Here is a 15545-nt window from a genome sequence, read left to right on the forward strand (position 1 = left end):
ACTATTTGCATATCATTTATATTATGTTAGGTATTACAAGTAATCTAAAGATGATTTAAAGTATATGGAAGGAAGTGGGTAAGTTTTCTCTTCTTTGGAGAGGAGGAAAAATGAGAAGATTGGTTCTCTCTTCTCTTCCTCCACCTACAAAAGCCTTTGGTATCTGCTTTTTATGGCTGTTTGGAATCTTCTGACCACTCCCTGCACTTTGGTAAATCTGGCAGAATTCTTATATGACACTTCCTATACAGTGGTAGACAAGCCAAGGTGCACAGAAATCTGCAGACCTATCCAGATCCTAACAGGGTTGCAGTTATTTTAGACTTCCAGCTCCTAGTCTGATGCCGCGTATTCAATATCAAAAGAAGTCGTGGCAGAAATGCACTTACAGAAGTAGACTCAGAGAAAATATGTACAAATGAAATACAGTCAGGGAGATGTTAAAACAGATGTCCCTTCTGCAGCACAAATGGGGTGTTCAGAAGGAATTTTCATTCAAAATGATTACATAGCCTTGAACAGCAGCTACTATTAAGTGCTAGCTCACTACAATTTGCTTCATTTTGCTTTTTATAACATCCATTTTTCTAAATAAATATGCTAACTGTAGAAGATACAGACAAAAGCATAATGTAGAACTTAAGTTATCCTCCATAACCCCACAGACATCGCACTCCTCTGGGTAGGAGCAGATCCTTAGCCCAGCATTTAAGACATCCATGTCCCACATTGAAGTACCTGGCTCTGGCTCCTGATTCCAGCTTCCTGCTAATGTGCAACCTAGGAAATAGCAGGTGATGGCTCAAGTAGTTGGTGATGACTCAAGTAGTTGGGTTCCTGCTAATCAATGTGGGAGACGTGGACTGAGTTCTTGACTCCTGGTTTTGGTCCAGCCTAGTCTTAGAGGGTGTTTGGTTAGTGAACCAGTGGATGGGGGCTCTGTCTGTTTCACTATCTCTCTCTCTCTCTCTCTCTCTCTTTCTCTCTCTCTCTCTGCCTCTCAAATAAATATAAATAAACAAATAATAAATAAAATCCTGTGGGTAGTTTTCTTGCCTGTGTCTGGGTACAAAGATTAGGATCATAGACTCATGTATACAAGGTTTTCTCAGGTGACATTTTTTTCACCTAGTAATATATATGCATTTTTCCATGGATTTACTTAACCAACACTTACCAATACAATCAGATTATTTTTAAATTCATTCCTTAATATCTAAATAATTCTTTTTTTTTTTTTTTTTTTTTTTTTTTTTGACAGACAGAGTGGACAGTGAGAGAGAGAGACAGAGAGAAAGGTCTTCCTTTGCCGTTGGTTCACCCTCCAATGGCCGCCGCGGCCAGCGCGGTGGCAGGAGCCAGGTGCTTTTCCTGGTCTCCCATGGGGTGCGGGGCCCAAGCACTTGGGCCATCCTCCACTGCACTCCCTGGCCACAGCAGAGAGCTGGCCTGCAAGAGGGGCACCGGGACAGAATCTGGTGCCCCGACCGGGACTAGAACCCGGTGTGCTGGCGCCGCAAGGCGGAGGATTAGCCTAGTGAGCCGCGGCGCCGGCCTTAAATAATTCTGAGATGAATGTTCTTATATACAAAAAGACAAATATAAATATTACAAATTGATTTCTAGAATTTGAATCACTCAGTCAAAGGATGTGAATATTTTTAAGTTTTGTGATACATAATAACAGACTAATCACTGGAAATGTAACCATCAGTTAATATTTGCAAAAGGACAGGATGATGACATTTTGTTGCCAGAGGAAGACTGCTGAATACACACCCTCCCCTCTTTAGGGTGGCTCCTTGAGCATACAATTAACCTGATTAAAAGGCTCACCCTTTTAATTTTATGGTGCGAGTTGTATGGACCTTTAGGCTGTTGAAACTGTGAACATCTCAGGAATTGCTCCTGGGTCTCTCACAAGGGATACGTAGGCCATCACAAGTACATCCTCTGGTCTCTCACGGAGGCGAGAGAAATATTAGTTGTTCGGTCTTCCACTTTTATACGTAAATATGTGTAAAATTCTGTTGAGCCTTTGAAGTCACTTTCCTGCTACTTTACATGCATGTAATTCGGATCACCACCCAGTGTTGAAAGTATATTCTCTGATTTCTCTGTTGATACGAAAGGGTCTCTTTGGCTCATGAAACTGTGTCCCACAACCAGAGCTCCTGTGGACATGGTTTCCAGGTAGCAACCATAAAGGGGCACACAGAACATCTAATTCTAGGACATTCCTTCTGAATTCATTCAATGAAATATCCCATGATTGAGAAATTTAAAAATTACAATAACTCCTGACTTTTTATGTCACAGTTTTCTGTATAACAACTGGAAATCTTTTATTCCTTTTTATGAAGAAAAAATTAGAAATATTTTAAAATATGTACCAAAACCATTACCCAAATTCATAAAGCTTACTCTTAAATTTTAAAAAATCTCTCACTGTTGAAATATGCTTTTTAATTTATGTTTAAGTTCATTTCAATAAGCAGGGAAGCTTAGCAACTTCACCCAGTGATAAAACTAGAGCATAGTCAGGATCCAGGGCTGTAAACTCTCCGTTCTTCTTCCCACAACTGCCACAGGAGATTTTCCAGTCTGAACTCAGAATAACAGGATTGGTTGAGAATGACTAAATCCACACTGTAATTAGGTTGAATGCTGCAAAACTGCCAACATTTGAAAATATTTTATTTGACAACAATTATAATTTCAAATAACACAAACTAATAGGACAACTATAATTACCAACTCAGAAGTACACAGATGCAAATATCCAGAGACTTAACTACGCACTATGATTGAACACACTGAATCCTATCATGGGGTTGCCACATCAAGCCCATGCATCCTCTACTCACCAACTGCACTTCCTGTGTCTATTATCAAACAACTAGAATGGCATACAAAAAGGTGTCCAAGTTGTGAGCATGAGTGTAGAAAAACTTCAGTGTTTCTTTGTGATCCTATGGAATACATCCTGCTTCCCCTAGACTACCAAGAAAGGAACCAAAAGACTCACCCATAGAGATGTGGGAAGGGAGACAGGCATCTCACTATTAAGTAAGACTTTGAAAAAGACTTGCTTATAAGCCCTCCTCCGCCTATTTGAGTTAAAAATGATAATTGGTGAAAGGTGCAGGACAAAATGGGAGCAACAGAAAGAAAGCCTGCAACCCCTCCTTTTGTCATGGCAAAGATGTATCAGATCCATTGGGCCAGAAGGGCATCTCTGCCAGGTAGGTGAGCCTGTCTACCTTATTATTAGGTGAGTGAAATCTAGAATCAAGAGACTCTGAGGGAAAGCTGGGAAGTGAGGACAGGGAATTGTGGTAGAAGAGAAGCCTCAGTCACATCTCTGATGCGCAACTGTACAGCTTGAAGGTCTTTCCATAGAGGCCTTGAGAGAACCCATAGAGGTATATAGACCATAGGAGAGAAAAACATGAGGTTCTCCTGTTCTCTTCTCACTGCCCCAACCCAGGACAGGTAGGAGAAGTAAAGTGGCTGACCACACTACCTCCCCAGTACAATCACACCCAGTCACAGGTCAGGCATGTGTTAGGAATTAGAAGAGATTAGAGTTGGGCTGGATTGAGTTATCTAGAAGTGCCCAAGAGGTAGTTAAGGGGTGAGGCAGGGAGAGGAAATGCAACAAAGCATGACTAAAAGAAGTGGATAGAGAAAGATGTTCTCATGTTTGTACGTCACCAACTTTAGACTGTTCAATAAGCCAGTTACACTGATATCTGGACTGATGAACTAATAGAAACTTCTGGGGTTTTGTGGCTTCATTTGCCAAAAGTTCAGCTTACACATTGTAACAGATCAAAGACAACTATTTAGCAGTATCAATTTGGGTTTTTTTTTAGATCTTCTTTATTTATTTGAAAGTCAGAGTTACAGAGAAGCAGAGGCAGAGAGAGAGAGAAAGGTCTTCCATCCACTGGTTCACTCCCCAGATGGCCGCAGCAGCCAGAGCTGTGCTGATCCAAAGCCAGGAACCAGGAGTTTCTCCCAGGTCTCCCACATGGGTGCCAGGGTCCAAACTTGGGCCATCTTTTACTGCTTTTCCAGGCCATAGCAGAGAGTGGGATTGGAAGTGGAGCAGCCAGGACTTGAACCGGCACCCATATGGGATGCCAGCTCTTCAGACCAGTGCTTTAACCCACTGCACCACAGTGCTGGCCCCCAGCAGTATCAATTGTAAAGGAGATGAAGAGGAGCCTTCATTTGGGGAGAAAATATAACGAATTAAACTAAATGCAACTTGAAGTTGTATTTCAACTGACTCCCATCACACACAGTGACTAAGGAGCAGAGATAACCCAATCCAAACGGCATTACAACAGCACTCACACGTGTTTGGTTCGTTTTATTGGTGGGGTGTGGATATAATAAAGCCAGATATATCTTGCTTTCAGAAAATAATCTGTTGGTTAAGTGAACTCTTTGCTTCTCCCAAAAATTCTGATTTATGATCCACAGATCAGAATTTGATTCCATAAAGTTTCAGAAATTGAAGCCACACATAAAGAGACTACTTGACACAGCGCTTTTCCAAGGTTATAAAGGATGTTAACTACTTTACTAATCCACCAGAGCCAGCCCCACCACAAGGTAAAAATCAAATGGACATTATTTACTCATTACGAGAGACATGTCTTTTGTTAGAATCATTAAACCCAAATATTATTCTCTCTAGGTCATTAATTTTGAAACTTTCTTATGAATGTTAATAATCTACTTAGCTTCCTGTGAGACCTTGTAACTATATTAGTTATTTTACTTTCTTTGCCTTGGGCATTTAGGATCTTGGAATTTAATATCTCCAGAAATTTACGAAGCTTGTCTAAAGAGATGGCCGCAGTGGTTTAACCTATGTGTTAAATAGCAACTACATTATAGTTAATCCCTCATCTGACCAGAACTTCTTGAACTTCAAATTGTCACATTCTTAACCAATTTTCTTAAGACAAACCTCTGTTCTCTGGACACTTGAGACAAGTATGCTTCTTCAAAGCAATTTTGAAGTTCAAATATCACACATTTATACCATCTGCTCCTATGAAACTTCAATAGATATTCCAAACATTTGCAAGCTTTCTGTCTGCAGTAGCTAGAAGCAATGTCTGCATGTCCTTTCTGTAAGACACAGAGAAGGCGTCTGTGTACCCAGCAACATGTGAGTAATAGAGAGGTGAAACCGGCATGGAACTGACAAACTTTACTGATCGTGGGATAAAATTTACAATTCTTTTCTTCATTCCCTCAAGGTTATTGTATTTTACAATTTGCTAAAACTCAATTTCACTTTCAAGCAGCAGAAAACATTTATGTGACTGGCCTCTCGATATAAACAGCTCTCCAGTACTGTTACTGAACAGTACAAACCCAGCCTTCGGAGTTCCTGACAGCACTACGCCTGGAAATGGAAGAGACTGTGTACTGATTTTGCCATTCATTATGCAAGCCTCAAATTAATAAGATGGCACTTTCTATGAATGATCTATAATTATAGCCTTTCACCAATCTAATTCAAATTGGTTTCTCCTATAGTAAGTACAAAAGGGCTGTGTCTTACTCACCATGACGAAGAGAAGCCCAGTCTCTTCCAGATGGGTCAGCGCTGAGGCTGTAAGTCTGAGCTCACACGAGCACACATAGATGGCCTACAGTTGCTGGGTGTGAACATAGCACTATGTCTAGGGAAAATTTAAAAACCAAGTAGTAGTAGCTCTGAGTAATCAATGAGAAAAAAGTCTGGCCAGAGAGTTAGGACCCAACAACAAAACAAGTGCCAAACAAGAACAAAAAGTATCCAGAGTGTGGTTGGGGGCAAAGCCTAAAAAGATCTCTCAAAACACTATGCAGGCCGGCGCTGCGGCTCACTAGGCTAATCCTCCGCCTGCGGCGCCAGCACCCTAGATTCTAGTCCCGGTTGGGGTGCCAGATTCTGTCCCGGTCTCCCCTCTTCCAGTCCAGCTGTCTGCTGTGACCCAGAAGGCAGTGGAGGATGGCCCAAAGTGCTTGGGCCCTGCACCCGCATGGGAGACCAGGAGGAAGCACCTGGCTCCTGGCTTCAGATCAGCGCAGCGCACCCGCCATAGCAGCCATTTTGGGGGTGAACCAATGGAAGAAAGACCTTTCTCTCTCTCTCTCTCTCTCTAACTCTGCCTGTCCAAAAAAAAAAAAAAAAAAAAAAAAAAAGTCAGAATTACAGAGAAAGACAGAGAGACAGATCTTCATCCATTGATTCCCTCCCCAGATGACCACAATGGCCAGGGCTGGGTGGGGCCAAAGCCAGGCGAAGGCTTCATCCATGTCTCCCACATCTGGGCAAGGGCCCAAGCACTGGGGCTATCTCATGCTGCTTTCTTTGCCAGGCCATTAACAGGGAGCATCATTGGAAGTGGAGCAGCTGAGACACAAATCAACACACACATACAGAATGCAGGCATGGCAGGCAGCAGCTTCATCCCTTAACACCACAATTTCGGCCCCCATGTAGGTTCTTTTTCAAACAGTAAAGAACCATACAAGCAATGGATATAATAGTTAGTTTGGGTTGCTTCTACAGCCTATGTGACCACTTGTATCCTAACAAGATTCAGACAAGCTGCCTATTAGCATAACTTGTGGTGGTATACTAAGGATCCAGACATCTTCACCTCCACAGAGTCCACCTAATTCCTCGAGCCTCCACTCTGGATCCAGCTGGGTGATATCTGTTCTCTATGCCTGTTTTCTAGTTTTACTAAGCACTATAAAACCTTTTCTTTCATTCTCATTTTAAATTCATCCTATTATTATTTATTGAATACCTGCGAATGTGCTAGGCACAGTATTTTTTTTTTTTTTTTTTTTGACAGGCAGAGTGGACAGTGAGAGAGAGAGAGACAGAGAGAAAGGTCTTCCTTTTTTGCCGTTGGTTCACCCTCCAATGGCCACCGCGGCCAGCGAGCTGCAGCCGGCGCACCGCGCTGATCCAAAGGCAGGAGCCAGGTGCTTCTCCTGGTCTCCCATGGGGTGCAGGGCCCAAGCACTTGGGCCATCCTCCACTGCACTCCCTGGCCACAGCAGAGAGCTGGCCTGGAAGAGGGGCAACCGGGACAGAATCCGGCGCCCCGACAGGGACTAGAACCCGGATGCCGGCACCGCAGGTGGAGGATTAGCCAAGTGAGCCGCGGCGCCGGCCCTAGGCACAGTATTAGACACAGGATAACTTTCACTGTAGATGTGGAATATATATAGACTAGTGGGGGAGACAAAAGAAGAAAATTGATATAAACAAATCACGTATAACTTTTATGTGCTATGAAAAAAATGAACAAGGTGCAATGATTGAGAACACTGGAGCAGTGGCAGCAGAGGAGAGTGGGGAAAAGGCCTCTCCCTAGAGCTTCGGCATGTTGGGTGTTTGGGAAGGCCACGCTACTAGCTGCTCTAATAAGCTCCAAAATGTCACACACAATAACACAACAGATTTTGATTTCCCATTCAAATGCAGTACAATCAGCTTTTCAGCAGGCAGCCTTTCACACGGCAATCCAGCGACTCAGGATCCTTCCATCTGCTGCCTGTGTCATTTCCTAGGATCTCAAGGTCCTTCGTTTCCAGCCAACGTACAGAAAGTAGAAAATCCACTGCCTCTTTTTCAAGCCCTTCAGTACAGAAATGATTATATGGGGGCTGGCACTGTGGCGTAGTGGGTAAAGCCACCACATGCAGTGCCAGAATCCCATATGGGAGTCGGTTCGAGTCCTGGCTGCTCCACTTCCAATCCAGCTCTCTGTTGTGACCTGGAAAAGCAGTAGAAGATGGTCCAAGTCCTTGGGTCCCTGCACCACGTGGGAGACCTAGAAGAAGCTCCTGGCTCCTGGCTTTGGATCAGCGCAGCTCCAGCTGTTACGGCCAATTGGGGAGTGAACCAGCAGATGGAAGACCTCTCTCTCTCTCTGCCTGTCCTTCTCTCTGTGTAACTCTGACTTTCAAATAAATAAATAAATCTTTAAAAAAAAAAGTGATTATATCACTTCTGCTCACATTTCAAGGGAGAAGACTGGTCACATGAACCCATCTGAATGCAAAATACTGTGGCTGATAGGGCAACCTCTTCCCAGAAATGACCATGGACCATGTAAAGAAATCACAAAGGTTGGCAGGAACTTGGTCAGCTCCACCATTGCTTCTCTCTGAGTAACAGACACTGAAGAAGAGATCTCAAAGTTAACAAGAAGTCAGACATCATGAAAGAGTGGTGAGAAGGTGGGTTCAGACAGAAAAAAAAAATGGAAAATAGGAAAGTTGACTTTGAAATAGGAAGAACCTACCATATGCAAAGGTCTACCAGAGAAAATTAAAGTATAGTAGGCAGGGAACACAGGAATTTAATGATGTTGGAGAAGCAGGGAGAAAACAGGTACACCACAGGCCACATTGAGGAGTTCAGATATTTTTATTACCACAGGCCACATTGAGGAGTTCAGATATTTTTATTATGAAGATATCAAGTGTTTTTAACTGCATAATATTCTGGCCCAATTTATTTTTGGAAGATATCTAGCTAGAAGTCATTAGAACATTGGCAAGTAGTAAGAGATGAAGTTGAGAGACCACAAATGAGACTATTTTCTAAGCCCCAAAGGCCATTTTGAATTAAAGAAGTGTTGTGGCTGTGGAAATGGAAAGAGCAGAGCCTGACAATACCAAAAAGGAGTGGATCACTTGCTTGGCCAAATGAGCGTGTCCTGCAATTGGATGGGAGACATATGGCAGACAAGTAGCTGCCAGGTGTTGTATTAGGCAATAATCAGACACACCGGAAGTTCTGGGATTCCGGTGGCCAGAGAGGCCCCAAGATGATGCAAGAAGAAATTTATAGGAGCAGTGTGAAGAAGAAGAGGCGAGGACGACCCCTGGACCGACCAAAGCCCGCGCGCCGCTGCATCCCCGCGCCCAGCGCCTACGTCCTGCCGCCGCCGCCGCCACCGCCACCATGCCCAAGAGAAAGGCCGAAGGGGCTGCTAAAGGAGATAAGGCCAAGGTGAAGGACGAACCACAGAGAAGATCCGCTAAACCAGCTCCTCCAAAGCCAGAACCCAAGCCTAAAAAGGCCCCTGCAAAAAAGGGAGAGAAGGTGCCCAAAGGGAAAAAGGGAAAAGCGGATGCTGGCAAGCACGGGAATAACCCTGCAGAGAACGGAGACGCCAAAGCAGACCAGGCAGAGAGAGCGGAAGGTGCTGGAGACGCCAAGTGAAGTGTGTGCGCTTTTGATAACTGTGTACTTCTGGTGACTGTACAGTTTGAAATACTATTTTTTATCAAGTTTTATAAAAATGCAGAATTTTGTTTTAGTTTTTTTTAAGCTATGTTGTTAGCACACAGAACACTTCATTGTTGTTTTGGGGGAAGGGGCAGAGGTCACTAACAGGTCTCCGGAGCTGGATCGATGGGGGCAACACCGTCCCCTGTAGGTCTGAGAGACTCCTCTCGGCTCCCCGGAGGGATTCCCTGCCTTTGACACAGCCACCAGGGCACACACCCTGCGGTGTGGAAAAACTAAATTTGATTTTATGCCCTCTCCCTCCCCCCCGTCTGCCTTCAGCATGGACTTAACTCCCTCAGACCCAGAGACCTGTGGGGACCTGACCCCAGACAATTCGGTACCAGCACGACGGGCAGTCTGGACTTCACAGAGACCCCTGAGATGGGGCCTGGAAAGAGCAGCGGTTCCTTCTCTAGATTGTGGATCTTCAGATTGACCATTCTGCCATTTCATTTCATTTCCTGAAAGTCAGGGTCGGCTTGTGAAAAGTTGTTAAACAACATGCTAAATGTGAAATGTCAGCCCTCACTCTAAACTCCCCCTTTCCAGAGCGTCGTGGAGACTTCATTGGGTTTTACAGTGGCTTTCTGATTTTGGTCGTCCATTGAAGAAGGGAGTTGAAAGTTGTATACTGTTCACGATTGTCTGCCCATGTCCTGCCTGAAATACCATGATTGTTTATGAAAAGAATCTTTAATAAAACTGGATACAGTTTGGCTTGGAAAAAAAAAAGAAGAAATTTATAAATGTTGGAAGAGATATCAGCTGCCTGCTACTTAAATTTAGGAAAAAAATCTAGATGTTAGTGGGTTTAAAAATTTTAATATTGACAAACTGGTGTGAATAAATAGATATTTGACTCCTTGAATGACCGTGAGTATGAGCATAGAATTACAAAACAATATAACCACGTCCCCAGAGTAGCCACATTAATTTTTTATTTATCAGACTTAGGCAGTAGAATGCCCTCTTTTCATCTAGAATTTTAGAACAGTGTTATGGATGAGAATTTTAAATGTCTGGTTGAGGGATATGTAGCCTTTATTTGATCTAAGACTTTGGTTTTGAAAAGTAAAAGTGTTAGGGTTCCTTTCACACATCAAAATGCCACATGAGACAGATCTGAGTATCAAAGGATCTGAGAAAAGAAGGTAAACATAATTCCAAAATGTAAGGGATCAGTGGAAGATGCTCGCTTCAGAAAATTCAGTGTGTGGGACTCCCAAGTTACCTCAAGGATTATCTGCAAGCTTAGCTGCCTCTGATGAACCTTTTGAGGGAAGAAACCCAGCTTCTAACCTATTTCAAGTACCCATGGATAGGGGCTTTTCAGTGCTCCACCATATTTCTGGTGTGTTTTAAACAAACCAGAATTCTACATGTTACATGCATGGTGTTTTTTGCAAGAACAGGGAGTTCAAACAAGCAATGCACCAGAAGGATTTGTCATGCAAATTAATTTATTTGCAGCTAATAAGGAGACCACAGGGAATCATTTCTCAGGAGAAATGGATTCCCTTTCTTGTAGCGGGAAATGAATATGTAAGAGGGGGAGTTCTTGTCATCACATGGGTGGGCACAAGTTCATGTAGATGCAGTTTAGAAATATAAGCCAGCACAGGTTGCACATTAGGGTAATAAGGCTTAAGCTCCTCTTGGGACAAGGCTTTTAATATTAAAATGAAGTAAATAATGAGCATTGGATACTTTCTGATCCATCTGGACAGGCGTAGGGTCTAGACCAGTCTCGGGTGGCTATGATTCACATGTCTCCCTATTATGAGACTGAAAACCTGAAAGACAGCTTGGAAGAATATCAGGTGCTTTTAGGGTCTTGAAATAGAAGAGTCACAATGAAGAGTTAAAAGTTGCTCAGGACATAAGGTGGTTAACAGGAAGATTGTTTCCACCTTAAAGGCATAATAAAAAGGTAGCTTATCAAAAGTCCTGCTTACTTGAAATAAAACAAATGGTATGAATGGAAAGGAATAGTAACAGTGCTTTATCCAAAGCAGAGAAGTTATTCCATTCATAACATTAGATATAATGGCAGAAAAAGGACTCAACAAAACTTAGAGTAATAAGGAAAGGAAAATAATCATAATTTCTGAAAATCAGTTTCACTGAAATGTGAGGCTTGATACACCCTTTGTGGGGACTCTGTTTGATTCTACTAGACTTCCTCATGTAAATAGTATTAATGATATGCATACTTAAAGGAATTCTTTGGCAATCTTCATTAGAGCTTTTGAAGAGGATCAAAGCCATCAGTATATGGACATGGGCAGACTCTGATTAAAAAGAATGTTTAATCGGTTTTTTTACCCAGCTTCTTGGCTACAAGGACCTCAGTCGTTTTGCAAGAACCTTTGTTGAGCTGTTTTGGGAACAGACTGACTTGCCAAGTACAATTAACAACCACCAAGGGTTGTAAAACACAGACATTCCTCTCTGCATGTTCCAAACTTCAAGCATGAAAAAAAGATATTTTGAAATAAAAGGAAAGGCAACTTCTTTGCCTTCATTTGTAAAGGAAGTCCTGGATACTAGAACTTCCATCCAGAAACTGGAAGATGCTATGGTTTGAATGCCCCCTACCAAACTCTTATTGACATTTAATTGTCATCATAAAAATATTAAGAGATAGGACTTTTTTTTTTTTTTTTGACAGGCAGAGTTAGACAGTGAGAGAGAGAGAGACAGAGAGAAGGGTCTTCTTTCTGTTGGTTCACCCCCAAAATCGCCGCTACGGCCGGCACGCTGCGCCAATCCGAAGCCAGGAGCCAGGTGCTTCTCCTGGTCTCCCATGCGGGTGCAAGGCCCAAGCACTTGGGCCATCCTCCACTGCACTCCCTGGCCACAGCAGAGAGCTGGACTGGAAGAGGGGCGACCAGGACTAGAACCCCAGGGTGCCAGCGCTGCAGGCGGAGGATTAGCCTAGTGAGCTGCAGTGCTGGCCAAGAGATAGGACTTTTAAAAGTAATCCAGTCAGGCCAGAGCCGCGGCTCATTAGGCTAATCCTCCGCCTGCAGCACCGGCACACCGGGTTCTAGTTCCGGTTGGGGCGCTGGATTCTGTCCCGGTCGCTCCTCTTCCAGTCCAGCTCTCTGCTGTGGCCCAGGAAGGCAGCGGAGGATGGCCCAAGTGCTTGGGTCCCTGCACCCGCATGGGAGACCAGGAGAAGCACCTGGCTCCTGGCTTCGGATTGGCGCAGCGTGCCGGCCGTAGCGGCGATTTTGGGGGTGAACCAACAGAAAGAAGACCCTTCTCTCTGTCTCTCTCTCTCACTGTCTAACTCTGCCTGTCAAAAAAAAAAAAAAAAAGTGATTCAGTCATGAGAGTTCTTCCCTCATGAATTGATTAATACCAAGCTAAGTGAGTTAGTTATTGAAGGAATGAGCTCCTAATAAAAGGATGGTTGGGTTCCATTTTCCTCTCTCTTTTGCATGTACTCGCTGATCATGTCTTGATGTGGAACAGTGGCCCTGGCTGGATATCAGACTCACGCATGCTCTTGGAAACCTAAGCCCCCAGAATCTGTAAGAAATAAATTTTCTTTATCAATTATGCTTTCTGTGGCATTCTGTTATAGCAGCAGCAAATGTACTAAGAAAATTGACCTAGACTGTCTTTCCAGTATTGTCACTACTCAGCAAATAGGAGGACTCTAGCTGGGTATTTAACCCCTCCAAGCTACACCACCCACTCCACAAAATAAAGGAGTTTGGATAAATGACCTCTAAATTGATTTTTTTTCTGTTATAACTTAGAGCCTCTCAGACACAGTAATGGATTGGAAAGCTTCACATTGAGTGGACATAGACAACAGAAAGAACATTTAGGAAGGCTATTGAAGACATCAGCAGGGTTGGAGGTTTCCTGTGTCTGGCTGATGGGAAAGCCACGTACCACTATCAGAGATGTGAGGCCAAGCTTCCACCTGCGGATCTAGGCCTGTTACGCTCTCAGAGCTCCAATCAACATTAATGGAACCTGTGTGCATACATCAATGCTGGAAGCAGTGACTGTGGTTCAGAAATCCCCGCTAAGGAGCCAAAAGGAAAACCATGACTGAAATTCAAAGCTTACCTTTTGAAAAAAATGATTTTGATTTTTAGAAGAAATAAAACACCCAATTTTCTTGTCTCCCTGAGAACACTTACACTCTACCTTAAAATTAGATAATGCAATTAGAAATCCTGATTGTAGTGAACTACCTCTCAAGCTGATGATAAAGATCTCAAAAGAACAAAGACTTTCCCTTGACCTACTAGTATTTTTCTATTTTCACTCTTTGGGTGTATTATCACATGAAAATAATCTGGAACATTATACATCAAAAGAAAATGTAGAACCGTGTTAAATAATTATTTTTGTTTGTTTTCACTAAGTATCATTTACAGAATTAGTACCATCCTAGCACAGAGCTTAACAAATCTCAGACAATTTCAATTGTCTTTGCAGGTTTTTGATAAAATTTAATTTGATCATACCATCCACACACAACATGCTTAACAAACAGAATACAATATATGAGAAGCTAGGACAGATCATTAACAAACATTTTAGAACTTTCTCAGGTGGAATATAATTTTTTTTGACAGGTAGAGTTACAGTGAGAGAGAGAGAGAGAGAGAGAAAGGTCTTCCTTCCGTTGGTTCACTCCCCAAGTGGCTGCGACCGCCAGAGCTGCGCCAATCTGAAGCCAGGAGCCAAGTGCTTCTTCCTGGTCTCCCATGGGGGTGCAGGGCCCAAGCACTTGGACCATCCTCCACTGCTTTCCTGAGCCACAGCAGAGAGCTGGACTGGAAGAGGAGCGACCGGGACTAGAACCCGGTGCCCATATGGGATGCCAGCACTGCAGGCGGAGGATTAACCAAGTGAGCCACAGCGCCGGCCGAGAATATAATTTTTAAATAGGTAGTGGGGAATAGAGAATATGTATAACATAGAATAATGTATGCTAAAAGATGTTCCTAGTATATCTGAATCTCGAAAAGAGGAAATTTCCTATAGACTGCTTCTTCAAAGTCCAGAATTTCTTCCCTTAAAGGCAGAAGCACTGGCAACTAACATTTATTAAGCATGACCCTGCTTGGGGCAATGTTTTCAATATCTCATTTGTTCAACTAATCATTATTGAGCACCAGCTACTTGCCTAGCACAGCCCAAGACATTAGGCAAAGAACAGTGAAAAAATCCACACCAACTGCACCCTCACGGGACATATACCCTAGTAGGAGAGGCAAAAATGGGACATACACCCTAGAAGGAGAGGCAAAAATTGCATAGACAAACCCAGGCAATATTGTTGCAAACCATGAACAGTGTGATGAGAAAAAACTTTAAGATAATCTGAGAGGGTACAAATAGAAAAGAAACAAGAGAAACCGTCTCTGAGGAAGTGTCGGTAGAGTTAAGACCCTATCAGGCAGCTGGTGGGAGGCAGAGCACTGCAGGCAAAGAGAAAAGCATCAGCAAAGCCTTTGGGGAATAGGCACCATCCTTACCCCATAAAACAAAAAGGTAAACTGATGCTTAGAGAGATTAACTGGTTTCGCCTAGAGTGATGCAGCCCATAAGAGCCAATCGAGGAGTAACACCAGAACTCCAGTAATGAAGGAGTCTATGGAATCACAGGACTCATTCTTATGTATTATGATGGTGATTTCATCACTTATGCTTCAGTTAGAATTCTTTTTCTCTGAAGGTATCTGGGAAAGCAAAAACCAAAACAAACAAACCAAAAAAAAAAAAAAAAAAAAACCACCTCCCAAGTCATGTATAGCATCTTAGAATGCCTGGGCAAATCATTATTGCCATTATTATGGTGACTTGGCTCCCTCTGAAGCTGCAGGCATTGGAGCACCGCCAATGACAGGAGATACGAGGTTCACCGAGCAAGAAGAATCCTACCGTAAATCCTGATGCCATTTTGAGAACAGTAAAAAGCAAACAACCCATAACATTATAGTGCAAGAAGATGAACAAATATGACCTTCCCCCTGAATATGAGAATCAAGTGCATTAGATAAATAAAAGGCTGACCATCTAATATAAAGGACCCAGAGAGCTGATGAAAAACAGGTGAAGATAAGCAATTCCACTCTTCCGACTGGATAAACCAGGTTACACAGCAGTGATGGGGTTCAGGACGAGCTACCCTTGGTATACAAACACTTTCAGATGAAGGAATTTGAGAAATAGCATG

General features: G+C 43.0%; 1 protein-coding gene across 1 annotated transcript; it reads left to right on the forward strand.

Moving 5' to 3' along the window:
- Positions 1-8895: 8895 nt before the first annotated feature.
- On the forward strand, positions 8896-10073 carry LOC100356270 (non-histone chromosomal protein HMG-17). Its single transcript, XM_017340481.3, has one exon. The coding sequence runs from the start codon at positions 9005-9007 to the stop codon at positions 9263-9265; it is 261 nt and encodes an 86-aa protein (XP_017195970.2). The 5' UTR covers positions 8896-9004; the 3' UTR covers positions 9266-10073.
- The last annotated feature ends 5472 nt before the right edge of the window (positions 10074-15545 follow it).

The sequence above is a fragment of the Oryctolagus cuniculus genome, chromosome 2 (genome assembly GCF_964237555.1).
Source record: "Oryctolagus cuniculus chromosome 2, mOryCun1.1, whole genome shotgun sequence".
Lineage (NCBI taxonomy): Eukaryota > Metazoa > Chordata > Mammalia > Lagomorpha > Leporidae > Oryctolagus > Oryctolagus cuniculus.